General features: G+C 50.9%; 1 protein-coding gene across 2 annotated transcripts; it reads left to right on the top strand.

The window, feature by feature from the left end:
• The first annotated feature begins 784 nt into the window (after positions 1–784).
• Positions 785–16298, top strand: vars1 (valyl-tRNA synthetase 1). 2 transcript variants are annotated; one of them, XM_088386694.1, is made up of 29 exons: positions 785–899; positions 1644–1996; positions 2069–2212; positions 2285–2501; positions 2571–2686; positions 2854–2929; positions 3105–3205; positions 3439–3566; positions 3640–3804; positions 3872–3953; positions 4024–4143; positions 5545–5653; positions 5726–5905; positions 5974–6098; positions 6183–6286; positions 6368–6526; positions 6649–6739; positions 6815–6920; positions 7170–7240; positions 7422–7547; positions 7641–7745; positions 8041–8188; positions 8712–8839; positions 9098–9253; positions 9319–9531; positions 9886–9997; positions 10384–10559; positions 15907–16056; positions 16141–16298. In XM_088386694.1, the coding sequence occupies exons 2-29, from the start codon at positions 1646–1648 to the stop codon at positions 16207–16209; spliced, it is 3828 nt and encodes a 1275-aa protein (XP_088242820.1). In that variant the 5' UTR covers positions 785–899; positions 1644–1645; the 3' UTR covers positions 16210–16298. The 2 variants fall into 2 exon arrangements, with proteins under 2 accessions (XP_088242820.1, XP_088242819.1); XM_088386693.1 differs by having other exon boundaries at positions 3436–3566.
• The last annotated feature ends 107 nt before the right edge of the window (positions 16299–16405 follow it).

Here is a 16405-nt window from a genome sequence, read left to right as displayed (position 1 = left end):
GCAGCCAAGATTTGAAATTTGTGACTGTAAAGTTGGTTCGCTGTGGCGACCCCTGAGGGGAAAAGCCGAAAGGAAAAGAAGAAAGAAGAAAGCAGACGTGTTAGACACGATAGCACGCCATGTTGATAATAAACTAAAATGTATATTAATGATTGTTGTAAAGTTAAAGGAAAGAAGAAAGCAACACACCACGAGTGATACCAACACGAACCGCAATACATATTGCCATGAGTTGCAAAATAATTTCAAAACTCATCTTACATTATTTAGAAATAGATGTGTGTACGGCAATTCTCCTTACACTCCATACACGCTCTAAAGACAACACAAACTAAATTTAGCTCTTCCTTGACATACAACTGTCTTGTCAAGATGTAGCACATCAACATATTTGGACATACTTTCGGGGCATTGGCGCCATCGTGCGTATCTTTCAGTGTAATCTTTTCCAAGATAAACAGGAAAGAAAATCGCCAATAGGTGAGTTTCCAAACTCTTTCTCAATCACCACCCGAACTTCTTAAGGTACCGATTAAAAGGGTGACCAGTCCGGTCCACACATCAGAAATAATAAATTTGCTCACTACCAGTCAAACGTTTGGGCACAATAATTGAACCAAATTCTTCTCCTCCTCTCGTCTTGTCCCGTTCGTACAGTGCAGTATTATAATTTCATAACAATTAATTTTCTACAAAATCATGGTCAAGAATAAAACATTTTAACGACTATTTGAATTTTAAACTTATTTTATTGGGAGACTTCCGTGCTGGGGCGGAAGTGGTACCAAAACCCGGAAATGTCGTTTCATTGCATCAGACTGCAAAGTGTGGCGTGGAGCACCTTTGCAGCGAGCACCCGTTGATCTGCTGGCTGACGTATTTCATTGTTTCTTTCAAAGGTAGGAGCACTTTCAACCGACGTCTTATCTCGCGAATAAAGCCGTATTATTGCGTTGAAAACTCGTGCTTGACTTTTTCTGATAGCAAAAGATAATTTAGCATTAACTCGAGTCAGCTTTTGCTAGGTGGTGAGCGGCTCACTGTCGCTCGCTACTTGTCGATTGGGAATTCAACGTCAACAAAACATAATGGGAACTCGTTACTTATTGTTTGTAATGTGCAATGCACTCTAAACATTTTGAACTAAGTTAATTCACTACCACAATGACTTCAACAATCAAAGTGTGTAAGTGGTGATTGTGGTTTGCATGTCTGGCTAAGAGTCTAAAGTTTCTGCGTTCAAATCTTTTGCTGTTCAAACTATGGAACATGTACAAAAAGTATTGCAGTTTTTGAACTTCAAAGGCATCCTAAGAGACATGACTTTAAAAAACTGGTCTTACAAGATTTGGATGTTGAAGATACTGCAAAATGTTTTTATCTTTTATCATTCCTGTGTCTCCATCAGGGATGGCCACTCTTTGTGTCTCCCCACCTCGGATGTGGCCACCTCTTTTTCTTTATCATCCCTGTCTCTCCATCAGGGATAGCCACTCTTTAAGTGTACCCCCCACCTCGAGATGTGGTCACTTTTTTTTCTTTATCATCCCCGTGTCTCCATCAGGGATGCCCACTCTTTATGTGTCCCCCCACCTCGAGATGTGGCGACCTCTTTTTCTTTATCATCCTCGTGTCTCCATCAGGGATGGCCACTCTTTATGTGTCCCCACACCTCGATGACTTCCGGACCATCCTGGCTCTGCTTGCTGCAGAGGCGTCCCCGTCGTCTGGTGTGAGGATCATCACTGACGACCCCCCCGCTGCTCTCTGTGCCCGTTGCACCCCTGCTTTGGTGGTGGGCATGGGGGACAGCGCCGCCGTCCTGAGCGGGGCCAACGCTGTGGCTTGGTACCTGGCCTTGCAAGGGAAGAGGGCCGGCGCGGGTGCCAAGCAGCAGAGCGAGGTGTGGCAGTGGCTCAGCTTCGCCGACAACGAGCTCATCCCGTCGTCGTGTGCCGCTGTCTTTCCCCTCATGGGGGTGACGCTGGACAAGAAGGTGAAGGTCTTTTGTCAAGTGCCGGGTATCTTACCTCTTTTTGGGTGTTCTTGACGTGTCGTAACGCGTCAGGTTCAGCAGACTTCGCGCGCCGACCTGTTCCGGGTCCTTAAGGTTCTGGATAAGACGCTGGAGCCAAGAACGTACCTGGTGGGGGAAAGTGTCACCCTTGCCGACATGGCCGTGGCCTCTGCACTTCTTCTACCCTTTAAATACGTAGGTCTTTGCACGTATCTTTGCGTTGGGCCGAATCCTCGCCGTTGCTCTGTTTGCGTGTGATTCGTGTAGGCTCTGGAGCCGTCTGACAGAAAAGCAGTGAGCAACGTGACCCGATGGTTCACCACCTGCATCAACCAGCCACATTTCATCAAAGTGTTGGGAAAAGTCAAGCTTTGCGAGAAGGTGGTGCCGATCACGACAAACGCGGAGACCAAAGCTTCTACTCGTCCCCTTCTTGCCGCCGCCAACAGTACTGCCGGCGACATGGCGGAAGTGACATCTAATGGTCCGCAAACTATTTTTGGATGTTGGTTTTGGTCATTTTGGCACAGAATGTCGACGTAGACTTTTGCAGGGCCGCCCAAAACTGAAGCTCAGCTCAAGAAGGAGGCAAAGAGGAGGGAAAAGCTGGAGAAGTTCCAACAGAAGAAGGAAATGGAGGCCAAGAAGAAGACGCAGCCAGCCACAGAGGTGCAATGTCTCCAAAGTGGCTTTATAATTGGAGAGCAGGGTGGAGCAAGATTTTCTCTTACAGGATTAGAAAACGGTGCTGGTTACATGTAGCATGTGTACATTGTTCATTAGAATTACCAGATCAAAGGCCTGTTCTGCTTTTTTTTTTTTTTTTTTTTTTTAAGAAAAAGGCCAAACCTGAGAAGAAGGTGTTGGGGGTCATCTCATACAACATTCCTACTCCATCTGGGGAGAAAAAAGGTGAAAAGATTTTTTGGGGCGGTGTAAAAGGATGATGCAACCAATAATGGCATGATTATAAATGTTGAGTGCGTGAAAGAAAGGCTTAAGTCTATTTGGCCCGCTAGTGTGACATGAGGAATGCAAAGCATTGCAGCCTCCAGTCAATATTTCAACCTGTTTCCTCCGCCGTTAGATGTCCTCACTCCGCTCCCCGACTCATACAGCCCTCAATATGTGGAGGCCGCCTGGTACCCCTGGTGGGAGAAGCAGGGATTTTTCAAGCCAGAGTATGGGGTGAGCATGGACCACTGGCTGCTTGCTTCTTGCTACAATGAAGTGACCCTCTTTTTTATGGCACTCTGGAAGTAGAAAGGGATGAACTGGAGTTGCTTCAGTCCGCAGACGTGACCATGTTAGAAGTCTCCCACCTCTTAATGAACCCTCTGCTGTCTAGTCCCTCGACCTCGTCCTCTCCTTTCCTTTCCTTGACCACCAAACTATAACTCTTCTATTTTCGTTCTAAGCAGAGGCAAAGTATCAGCGATCCAAACCCCAAAGGCATCTTCATGATGTGCATCCCCCCACCCAATGTGACTGGATCGCTCCACCTGGGGCACGCCCTTACCAACGCCATCCAGGATTGCCTGACCCGATGGTAAGGCGTCGGCCAAGCTCCGCACACGACGGGGACGCTTTGGGATTGAACCCCCCCCCCCGTCTGCATCCAGGCACAGGATGTGCGGCAAGACCACCCTGTGGAACCCGGGCTGCGACCACGCCGGCATCGCCACCCAGGTAGTGGTGGAGAAGAAGCTGATGAGGGACAAGGGCATGAGCCGCCATGACCTGGGAAGGGACAAGTTCATCGAGGAAGTGTGGAAGTGGAAGAACGAGTGAGTGCACGAAGTGCGACCTTTTACGCGGAGAAGCTCTTGTCTTATTTCTACTGTGTGTCCACAGAAAAGGTGATCGCATCTACCACCAGCTGAAGAAGCTGGGCTCCTCTCTCGACTGGGACCGAGCATGTTTCACAATGGACCCCGTGAGCGTCTCCCAACCGATTACCGGAACGCGTGTAAAAGCTCCTCTTCAACCTTAGTTGTCCCCCCCAGAAACTTTCCTACGCAGTGCAGGAGGCTTTCATCCGTATGCACGACGAGGGTGTGATCTACAGAAGCAAGAGGCTGGTCAACTGGTCCTGCTCGCTCAACTCGGCCATCTCGGACATCGAGGTCAGTTGCCAACCGCGCTGGTGTCGGAGTGAGGGGTCAAGCTTGTTCAAGGGAAAAGGGAACGCGCTGTCGGCGGAAAGGCTCCTAATTACATTTGATTGGGAGTACTCCCGAAAACAACATTCAAATACTCAACAATGCCATGACACTGTTTGTTTGAATCTATTTAATTTTTAATTATTAATAATTAACATCTATTTAATTTAATCAGATCTACTCTCTTCCTCTCTTTTGTTATCATTTTTGTCATGTCCGATCTTTATTATGTGATACTGTGTTTATTTACGTATTTAACTGATGGCATCTCAATGTCCCCCTAGGGATCAATAAAGTACAGTCATCCCTCGTTTATCGCGGATAATTGGTTCCAAGACCATCCCCTATATGTGACAATCCGCAAAGTAGAGTCACCCTCTCATTTTTAACATACATACATTTTTTGTGTATCAATAAGTGTATATTAAACCATATGATTGCGTATTTTATCATTAGAACATTAATAATAGTTTCAAACATGTAAAGACTATACAGAAAATAATGTATAAATATAAATATGATACGTGTGTATGTGTAACATGTAGATGTAGCTAAAGTATACATACTGTAAATATGTTTTTAGAACTCTTTTATTATCATAACTTTTAAAACAAGGTACAAGTGTACATACTGTAACTATGTTTTTAGAACTCTTTTATTATTATAACAATTTTTTCATAACAAGGTAAAATACTGTTTTTACAACTCTTATTATAACAACTTTTTTGTATAAAAAGGTACAAGTGTACGTACTGCAATTGTGTGGACACTCCCTGCTTTCTGCTGGCGTGTGGGCAACTTTCGTGCTATAATTCCTCAATATAGAAGATTTATTATGAATTTGTGGATTTTTGATTTTTTTTTTTTTAATTTGGAAAAAAATCTGCAATGTACTGAAGCCGTGATAAACGGATCGCGATGTAGCGATCTCTCTCTCTCTCTCTCTCTCTTTGTGTCTCTGTCTCCTCTCCTCTCTCAACTTTCTCTCAACTTCTCTCTCTCTCTCTCTCTCTCTCTCTCTCTCTCTCTCTCTCTCTCTCTCTCTCTCTCTGTGTCTCTGTCTCCTCTCCTCTCTCAACTTTCTCTCTCTCTCTCTCTCTCTCTCTCTCTCTCTCTCTCTCTCTCTCTCTCTCTCTCTCTCTCTCTCTCTCTACATCCACCTATGACGGCGGGGAGACAAATCAAGTCAATTATTTGTAATCCAAATATAAGCTATGCTTCCCCTCATCAATATCTTGTCTGTAATAGTTCTGCGCTTTCAACTTTTGCATTCAATGGACTCGATGGGAGGATTACACACGGGTGAGGTAAATTTAGCCCCACGAGCGCCAATGAATGCAACGCATTTGTTGAATTGCTTTGCAGGTGGACAAGAAGGAACTGACGGGCAGAACACTGCTGCCCGTGCCGGGCTACAAAGACAAAGTGGAGTTCGGAGTCTTGGTGTCCTTTGCCTACAAAGTGGACGGCTCAGGTACCGTACCCGAGTGGAGCAGCCGCCGTCGGACCGAACTGGAGAAGCTGACTGTCTTTGTTGCTCGGTCAGATGAGGAGGTCGTCGTAGCCACCACTCGAATCGAGACCATGCTGGGCGATGTGGCCGTGGCCGTGCACCCCGACGACTCCAGATACCGACACCTGAAGGGCAAGATGGTGAAGCACCCCTTCTGCGAGCGCAAGATGCCTGTGGTGTTTGACGACTTTGTGGACATGAGCTTTGGAACAGGTGAGAGAGGAGCTTTGTCACCTGGTGTGAAAATGAAAATGGCTTGACTGCTTTTGTTTGGCTTTCAGGCGCCGTGAAAATCACACCAGCTCACGACCACACCGATTACGAGGTGGGCGTGCGTCACAGCCTGCCGTTTCTCAACATCCTGGACGAGAATGGCCTGCTTGTTAATGTGCCCCTTCCCTTCCTGGTACGCTTTTGTCATAATGGCGCACACTCGCTCGGCCTCTCTTTGTGGCTACATAGATGGGTGCTATGATTTTTTCTGGCGTAGGGCATGAAGCGCTTTGACGCCAGGAAAGCCGTGTTCGAGGCACTCCAGGCCAGAGGTCACTTCAAAGAGGTCAAAGACAACCCCATGGTGGTGCCCGTCTGCAGGTCGGGGAGGCTGCGAAAGACATACGCCTGCAGGTTTTTGTGCCTTGGCGCCCTTACATGTGTTTTTGCCTGTGTTTGTAGTCGTTCCAAGGACATCGTGGAGCCCCTGCTCAAGCCGCAGTGGTACGTCAACTGCACCGAAATGGGCAAGCAGGCGGCCGACGCCGTCCGAGAGGGACGCCTCAAAATAATCCCCGAGCACCACCTCAAGACCTGGTTCAACTGGATGGACAACATCAGGTAAGAGCCGAAAACCACGGCCGGCTTTCGTTACCGCGACAACCAATCCCTATGATTGTGTGACACGTGTGTGTCCCTGCAAAGATTGTGTGACACGTGTGTGTCCCTGCGATGCCCCCCAGGGACTGGTGCATATCCCGACAGCTGTGGTGGGGCCACCGCATCCCCGCGTATTTCATCACCATAGACGATCCGTCCGTGAAACCGGGAGAGGCAAGACGCCCGCTCATCATTTCATTTGCGGCGTTCTGATTCACGAGTATGCTTTGTTTGTGTGTTTGATTACAGGATGTCGACGGCCATTACTGGGTGAGCGGGAGAACGCTGCAGGAGGCCAGAGAGAAGGCGGCTAAGCGCTTCAATGTCACCCCTGACAAAGTGAAACTCAGACAAGGTCACTTTTTTTGGGCTCTTTCAAAATATAGTGGAACCTTTCATTTTTTAAAGAATTCTTCATCGCGTTTAAATCTTTTTAGGCATAAATATTTTGCCTCCATATGTGAACCCTGATTGGCTAGCAGCCAGTGCAGGATGTAGCAAAGTCAGCTCACCTGTAATGCTCACGACAACACTGTAGAAAAGTGAGCAAACGGATGACAAACGTGTTGCCTTTAATAATTGCAAAGTCGTTGTGGCGTTGCAGACGAGGATGTTCTGGACACTTGGTTCTCATCTGGCATTTTCCCCTTCTCCATCTTCGGCTGGCCTAACGAGGTACAAACGACAACTCGGCACGGCGGGAACAAGTTCCAAGAGTCATTTTGAGCCATAAAACAAAGTTTACCCCTTGAGATTGCCTCCACGTTTGCACGTCCTTTTTTTTTTAAGACTCAAGAATTGAGCACGTTCAACTCGACCTGTACCAAAGCACTGTATTCTTTGCAATTTTTCCAAGACTCAGGACCTGAGTGTGTTCTACCCCGGCACCTTGCTGGAGACGGGTCACGACATCCTGTTCTTCTGGGTGGCTCGCATGGTGATGATGGGCCTCAAACTGACCGGCAAGCTGCCCTTTAAAGAGGTAAGACCCTTCATGCAACACTATGGGGGGCAGTTGAGGTTGACGCTGGTTAGCCCAGTTTGGACCGCGACAACAGTGACTAATTGCTCGCAGGTATATCTGCACGCCGTGGTGAGGGACGCCCACGGAAGGAAGATGAGCAAATCACTGGGCAACGTCATCGACCCTCTTGATGTCATTACCGGGATCTCCCTGGAGGTGAATTCTAATCTTTCCTCGATGCCTACCACGCACGCACGAGCGCACACACGAGCACACGAATGAGCACACACAAGTTCTTTTGTTCCTCATATTGCTCCCCCGATAACCGTCCTCCTTTGTAAGCTTTATTAGGCAACCAAAGATCTTTGACTGAAGCCATCCGTCATGACCGCAGTAGCCTTGAGGACTGCAGTTGACAAAGTGGCCCACCAGGGGGCAGAGGAACACTTGTCACGCTTGTTGCGTGTTGCTAAGAGCCTCTTTTACTTCTCCCTACCTGACCTGTCCACAGGGTCTGCACACGCAGCTCACGCATAGCAACTTGGACCCAGTGGAGGTGGAGCGAGCCAAGCAGGGCCAGAAGTCAGACTACCCCAACGGCATTCCAGAATGCGGCACGGACGCCCTCCGATTCGCACTTTGCGCTTACACCAGCCAAGGTGAGCGGGCGAGTTCAACGTTCTCATCTTTGGTTTAACGCAGTGGGGGCGGTGGAAAGATCTGGGGGGGGCGGTGAGGACGAAGGGGGCGGTAGGGGGGCGGTGAGGATGAAGGGGCGGTAGGGGGCGGCAGTCCGAAGTCAGAAGTTGAAGGGGGTGGTAGGGGGGCGGCAGTCCGAAGGGGGGGGGGGGGGGGGGGGGGGCACGGACGACAATTTGTACACATGTGCGGCAGGACGAGTCAGTCGACGGGGGGGGGGCGCTAGGAATTCACTGGGGAGCCAAGGGGGCGCTAGTCTGAAAAAGTTTGGGAACCACTGGTTTAACGGAACATTGTAACATGACAGCTCAGTCGATAGTTTTCACAAAAGCAAATTTGAGCCTTAGGAAAGCCATTCAAAGTGGATCAGATTTCCGAGGGAGATTACGACAAGATGTGTGCTTATTCAATCACCCAAACTCAATGTGAAATGTAGAAGTCCTAATTGTCGCCACGGTGCATGTTTGTGTGTGCGCCTTTCAGGCCGAGACATCAACCTGGATGTCAATCGCATCCTGGGTTACCGTCACTTCTGCAACAAGCTATGGAACGCTGTCAAGTTTGCCATGAAGACACTCGGGGACAATTTTGTGCCCTTAGAGAAAGCTCAGGTGAGTCCAGCTGACATTTAGCTCCGCTCCATCATGTACTTGGTTATTCGATTGATATGTTAAACAAGATCAATTGTAAGTTTAAAAAAAAGTACTTCAGCTAGAATGCAAAAGTTGAACAACTACTAAACTGTACTGGGCAGTGGTCCTTTAATGTGCCACGGGAGGAAGCCTTGGTGCCATAAGTGGTACTTGTACCACACTTGTCTAATTCATGGCATCACAGAATGAAATGAAAACGTGGGTGTGCTCCACCAGTTGCACGGCGAGGAGAGCATTCCCGACCGATGGATTCTGTCACGGCTGAGCGCCGCTGTCGCTCTGTGCGACACCAGCTTCAAAGTGTACGACTTCCCCGCCGTCACCACCGCCATCTACAACTTCTGGCTCTACGAGCTCTGCGATGTCTACCTGGTACCGACGTTGACCTTCGCCCTCATTGTAACAATAGTGCTGAAGTAAGCTTTTTGCTTGCGCAGGAGTGCGTAAAGCCCGTCTTGGGCAAGGAGGGGGACGAGCGACGGGCCGGCGCGTGCCGACAGACGCTGTACACGTGCCTGGACGTGGGTCTGCGCCTGCTCTCGCCCATCATGCCCTTCGTCACGGAGGAGCTATATCAGAGGCTGCCGCGGCGACAGCCCCAGCTCGACGCCCCCAGCATCTCGGTCACGCCTTACCCCGATGCTCAGGAGGCGAGTGAATGAGCCGGCGTACGGCTTGAGTGAACTCAAAGAAGAAGCTTCACGCTGTTTGTTGCCACTCCAATTCTGTGTTTAGAAGCCGAGCTGTTATTTCTGCTAATGCTAAATCTTGTTTATGTTGCGGCACTTTTCGAACTGTCAGTAACAAACTGTACAGAAACACATAATCAGACACCACACCCACACAGGCATATTTTCTTGATCCTTTGCGCAGAATGTCCAAAATTAGTGGCGCACCGAAGAGTCAATGAACATCTGCCTGACAAGCTACTACAGCGTGCGCACACAAAAAAAAAGCAAATTGATGAAAAGGTGCAAGTCGACTTGTTTGTTGTCTGTTTGCAGTTCTGCTGGAACAGCGACGAGGTGGACCGCAACATGGACTTTGTCATGAACGTGGTCAAGACCATCCGCTCGCTCAGGGCTGACTACAATCTGACCAAGACCAGAGCGGACTGTAAGTGGACACACGTCGCATTTGAATGTGAGCAAACTAGTGAGGTCACACATCACGGCAGATGTCAAAAATCGCTTGTGTTGGATACATGAGTGCATCCGAGGAAAGTTGGAGAAAGCACCTGGAAACTCTTAGTGACTCACTCTGTCAGGCGTACAAATGGATTGAAATGGAAATGAGAACAAAGAACGCGAAATGGAACTTGACCTTGACAACAAAGACTTGGGCTCCATATTGTACCCGGCCGCGTAGATTCAGAATAGAAAAATAAAGTCATATTTGTCAATGAAGTGGAAAAAAAACTCATTTAGTTGACTTTGACTAAATTGTGTTGTATTAGCTTAACAGTCAATCAATATCTAAAATTGTTGCTTGTGGTGTGTCAGGTTACCTGCAGTGCGCGGACGGCGCCACGCTGTTTCTGGTGCAGACGTCCTCGGCGCAGCTCCAGACGCTGTCGTACAGTCAGGCCGTGATCGCTCTGAGTGCCGAGCAAGCGGTGCCGGCGGGCTGCGCTGTGGCCATTGCGTCTGATCGATGCACCGTCAACCTCATGATCAAGGTGACATTATGTGGGTGGGAATGCGTTTATGCGTCGTGGACGCGTTCGTGAGAGTGTGCGCGCGTGTGTACGTTAACACGCGTGGGACTCAAAACACCAAGCAAGATGTGAGCAGTAGGCACCATTTTGCTCCTTGTTTTTCGTTTTTGTAGTACTGCTACAAAAAGAGGACAAATGTGACACTAACCTTGGAATGGCAAATAAGAGCCTTTGGATTCAGAAGAAAGTCCTCATGTTTGCATTTTTCCATCCATCCATCCATCCATCCATCTTCTTCCGCTTATCCGGGGTCGGGTTGCGGGGGCAGCAGCTTCAGGAGGGACTCCCAGACTTCCCTCTCCCCAGCCACTTCATCCAGCTCATCCCGGGGGATCCCAAGGCGCTCCCAGGCCAGCCGAGAGACATAGTCTCTCCAGCGCGTCCTGGGTCGTCCCCGGGGTCTCCTACCGGTGGGACATGCCCGGAACACCTCCCCAGGGAGGTGTCCAGGAGGCATCCTGATGAGATGCCCGAGCCACCTCATCTGGCTCCTCTCAACATGGAGGAGTAGCGACTCTACTCCGAGTCTCTCTCGGATGACCGAGCTTCTCACCCTATCTCTAAGGGAGAGCCCGGACATCCTGCGGAGAAAACTCATTTCGGGCGCTTGTATCCGGGATCTCGTTCTTTCGGTCACAATCCCATAGCTCGTGACCATAGGTGAGAGTAGGAGCGTAAATCGACCGGTAAATCGAGAGCTTTGCCTTTTGGCTCAGCTCTCTCTTTACCACGACGGACCGGTACAGAGTCCGCATTACTGCCGACGCTGCACCGATCCGCCTGAGGGACACGGTCGAACGCCTTCTCCAAGTCCACAAAACACACATGGACTGGTTGGGCGAACTCCCATGCACCCTCGAGGATCCTGCTGAGGGTGTAGAGCTGGTCCACTGTTCCACGGCAAGGACGAAAGCCACACTGCTCCTCCTGAATCGGAGGTTCGAACTCCCGACGGACCCTCCTCTCCAGCACCCCTGAATAGACCTTACCAGGGAGGCTGAGGAGTGTGATTCCCCTGTAATTGGAACACACCCTCCGGTCTCCCGTCTTAAAGAGGGGAACCACCACCCCAGTCTGCCAATCCAGAGGTACTGTCCCCGATGACCACGCAATGTTGTAGAGGCATGTCAGCCATGACAGCCCCACAACATGACATGTTCGTGTGTGGCCTGAGGGTGCCTCCGATGCACTTCGTGACTGCTTCGACTCCACTGACTGGGACTTGTTTCAGTAGGCAGCCACCTACAACGATTGGACGGACATAGAGGAGTATACTGACACTGTTACCTCTTACATCACGAAGTGCATCGATGATGTGACTTGCTCGAAATCCGTCGTCACTCGCGCGAACTGGAAGCCGTGGCTGACGGGGGCTGTCCTCGGACTGTTGAGGGCCAGGGACAAGGCTTTCAGAGCGGGGGATGAGGCTGGCTTGAGGACAGCGAGGGCCGACCTGTCCCGAGGCATCAAAGAAGCGAAGAAGGCGTTCTCGTGCAAGGTCTCCACCCACTTCGAGGACAGCAAGGACGCACGTAGCCTTTGGCGGGGCATTCAGACCATCACGGACTACAAGCCCGCGCCGAGGAGCTGTGAGGGCGACGTCTGTCTGCTGAACGATCTGAACCGCTTCTTTGCTCGCTTCGACGCCCAGAACAGCACTTGCCCGCTGAAGTCCGCTCCCCCCCCACACGAGCAGCCCCTGCGCCTCTCTGCCGACGGTGTGAGGAGGGCGCTTGCCGCTATTGACACCTGTAAGGCGGCGGGCCCTGACAACATCCCGGGTCGAGCGCTGAAGGACTGCGCTGGGGAGCTGTCGGGTGTCTTCACGGACATCTTTAACGTTTCCCTGCAGCAGGCCATCGTCCCCTCGTGTTTCAAGGCTGCCACCATCGTACCTGTGCCGAAGAAACCTGCACCGTCCTGCTTCAATGACTACCGCCCTGTGGCACTGACGCCCATCATCATGAAGTGCTTTGAGCGGCTGGTCATGGAGCTCATCAAGTCCGTTCTTCCCCCCCACCATTGACCCTTTCCAGTTTGCGTACCGTGCCAAGCGGTCCTCTGAGGATGCCATCTGCTCTGCCCTCCACTCGGCCCTCACCCACCTGGAGAGAAAGGACTCATATGTGAGGTTGCTGTTTGTGGACTTCAGCTCTGCCTTCAACACCATTGTGCCGCAGCGTCTCATCTGCAAACTCGACGAGCTGGGCCTCAGTACCTCCCTCTGCAACTGGCTACTGGACTTCGTCTGTCAGAGGCCTCAGGTGGTGCGTGTTGGCGACAAAATCTCCGCCAGCATCACGCTGAGCACGGGGGCCCCCCAGGGCTGCGTGCTCAGTCCATTGCTCTTCACCCTGCTGACGCATGACTGCACTGCGACCTACAGCGACAACCGCATAGTGAAGTTTGCTGACGACACGACTCTGGTGGGTCTCATCACGAAGGGCGACGAGACTCGGTACAGGTCGGAAGTTGACCTTCTGACCACGTGGTGCAGGGACAACAACCTCCTGCTGAACGTCAATAAGACCAAGGAAATCATTGTTGACTTCCGGAAGGGTCACACAACACACCTGCCGCTGATCATCGACGGTGCTGTGGTGGAGAGGGTGAGCTGCACCAAGTTCCTGGGGGTGCACATCAGTGAGGACCTCTCCTGGTCCGCTAACACCTCGTCACTGGCAAAGAAAGCTCAGCGCCGCCTGTACTTCCTGCGGAAGCTCAGGCGTGCATGTGCTCCTCAGGCAGTCCTGTCTACATTCTACCGTGGCACCATTGAGAGCGTCCTCACCAGTTGCATCGCTGTCTGGGGTGGTAACTGCACTGACCAGAACTTGAAGGCCCTGCAGCGCATAGTGAATACGGCTGGTAAGATTATTGGTGCTTCGCTCCCCTCCCTGAAGGACATTTACACCTCCCATCTCGCCCGCAAGGCAACCTCGATTGCCAGAGATGTGAGTCACCCGGCTCACTCTTTGTTTGACCTTCTGCCCTCTGGGAAGAGGTACAGGAGCCTGCGCTCCCGCACCACCAGACTCGCCAACAGCTTCTTTCTCCAGGCTGTTAGGGCCCTGAACTCGCTACCCCCTTCTGTGTAGCGTGCGGCACTGTTGCGCTATTTTCGGGAATGTCTGCTGTACGCGCACTTGCTCCTTTTTTTTTTTTTTTCCCTGCTCCTCTTATTTATTTATTTATTTATTTATTTATTGTTGTGTTATTTATTCATTATTTATTCAGCACGCTTTTGTTATACTTGTTTACTTGTTTGTCTGTTGTGAGCCATGTCTTGTCACCGTGGGATAGGGGGGAACGAAATTTCGGTTTCTTTGTGTGTCTTTGGCATGTGGAGAAATTGACAATAAAGCTGACTTTGACTTTGACAACATCCAGAGCCCTTAAGAACTCCGGGCGGATCTCATCCACCCCCGGGGCCTTGCCACCGAGGAGTTTTTTAACTACCTCAGTGACTTCGACCCCAGAGATTGGAGAGTCCGCCTCAGAGTCCCCAGGCCCAGCTTCCACAATGGAAGGCATGTAGGTGGAATTGAGGAGGTCTTCGAAGTATTCTCCCCACCGACTCACGACGTCCCGAGTCGAGGTCAGCAGCACGCCATCCCCACTGTAAACAGAGTTGACGTTGCACTGCTTCCCCCTTCTGAGACGCCGGATGGTGGACCAGAATTTCCTCGAAGCCGTCCGGAAGTCATTCTCCATGGCCTCGCCAAACTCCTCCCACGCCCGGGTTTTTGCCTCCGCAACCGCCGAAGCCGCGTTCCGCTTGGCCGTCCGGTACCTGTGAGCTGGAGTCCCGCAGGCCAAAACGGCCCAATAGGACTCCTTCTTCAGCTTGACGGCATCCCTTACCGCCGGTGTCCACCAGCGGGTTCGGGGATTGCCGCCACGACAGGCACCAACGACCTTACGGCCACAGCTCCGGTCGGCCGCGTCAACAATGGAGGCGCGGAACATGGTCCACTCGGACTCAATGTCCCCCGCCTCCCCGGGACGTGGGAGAAGCTCTGCCAGAGGTGGGAGTTGAAGCTCTTCCTGACAGGGGATTCTGCCAGACGTTCCCAGCAGACCCTCACAGAGCGTTTGGGTCTGCCAGGTCGGACCGGCATCTTCCCCCACCATCGGAGCCAACCCACCACCAGGTGGTGATCAGTTGACAGCTCCGCCCCTCTCTTCACCCGAGTGTCTAAAACATGTGGCCGCAAATCCGATGACACGACTACAAAGTCGATCATCGAACTGCGGCCTAGGGTGTCCTGGTGCCAAGTGCACACATGGACACCCTTATGTTTGAACATGGTGTTAATTATTGAAAATCCGTGTCGAGCACAGAAGTCCAATAATAGAACACCGCTCGGGTTCAGATCGGGGGGGCCGTTCCTCCCAATCACGCCCTTCCAGGTCTCACTGTCATTGCCCACGTGAGCATTGAAGTCACCCAGTAGAACGATGGAGTCCCCAGAAGGAGCGCTCTCCAGCACTTCCTCCAGGGACTCCAAGAAGGGTGGGTACTCTGAGCTGCCGTTTGGTGCATAGACACAAACAACAGTCAGGACCCGTCCCCCCACCCGAAGGCGGAGGGAGGCTACCCTCTTGTTCACCGGGGTGAACCCCAATGTGCAGGCTCCCAGCCGGGGGGCAATAAGTATACCCACACCTGCTCGACGCCTCTCACCGTGGGCAACTCCAGAGTGGAAGAGAGTCCAGCCCCTCTCGAGAGGGCTTGTACCGGAACCCAAACTGCGTGGAGGCAAGTCCGACTATGTCTAGTCGGAACTTTTCTGCCTCGCACACCAGCTCGGGCTCCTTTCCAGCCAGAGAGGTGACATTCCATGTCCCAAGAGCCAGCTTCTGCAGCCGGGGATCAGACCGCCAAGGTCCCTGCCTTTGGCCGCCGCCCAGCTTACACTGCACCCGACCCCTTTGGCCCCTCCCACAGGTGGTGAGCCCATGGGAATGTTTGCATTTTTGCACTATCAAATTCAACTTAATTTCATTTTAAATGGCTGCGGCTTGCATCTAACATCACCACAAAGACTTTGAAAATAGTCAATTGCAACACACATTTTGGTGCTCCAAAATGAAACAGTTGTTTACATATGTCATTTGGTTAGATCACCAAATGATTCCCGAGCGCGGCACCGCTACTGCTCACTGCTCCCCTCTCCCCCAGGGGATGGATCAAAATCACATGGGGATGGGTTAAATGCAGAGGACAAATTTCACCACACCCAGATGTGTTTGTGACGATGATCATTGGGACTTTAACTTTTTAACTTTGGGGACTTTATGTTAGGGTCTCATCAATGTGGACAAGGAGTTGTCCAAGCTACAGGCAAAGAAAGGCGAACTGGACAAGCTGATGGAGAAGTTGCAAGACAAGCTGGCCAAGAGCGACTACAGGGACAAGGTGCCGTTCAAGGTGCAGCAGCAGGACGCTGAAAAGGTGAGGAAGAGCAAACGCTTTTTCCCTCTTGTCTCTCGCTGAGGCGTTATCCTCTAACAAGCCCTCATTACTTCTCTCTCGTAGCTGCGACAGAGTCAGACGGAGCTGGACAAAGTCAAAGAAGCCATGGACAACTTTAGCAAGATGATATAAGGCTTTGTCATCTTCGTCATGTTGCAGTTTTTGTTGCAAGTATTGTAAAAAATATCGGTTAGACATATTAAATCAATTGTCAATACCAAGTCTTTTATGTTTCCTTGCCTCCTCAGACTTTCAAACTACTTGGGGAAAATGACACAACGATGTCAAACTCAGGTTAGGGTTTCAAACAACAAAGATTTGGGGGAAG

Source organism: Syngnathus floridae, chromosome 10, assembly GCF_059516105.1.
Source record: "Syngnathus floridae isolate MCC-2025c chromosome 10, RoL_Sflo_1.0, whole genome shotgun sequence".
NCBI classification, from domain to species: domain Eukaryota; kingdom Metazoa; phylum Chordata; class Actinopteri; order Syngnathiformes; family Syngnathidae; genus Syngnathus; species Syngnathus floridae.
This window is presented reverse-complemented; position numbering and strand designations above follow the sequence as displayed.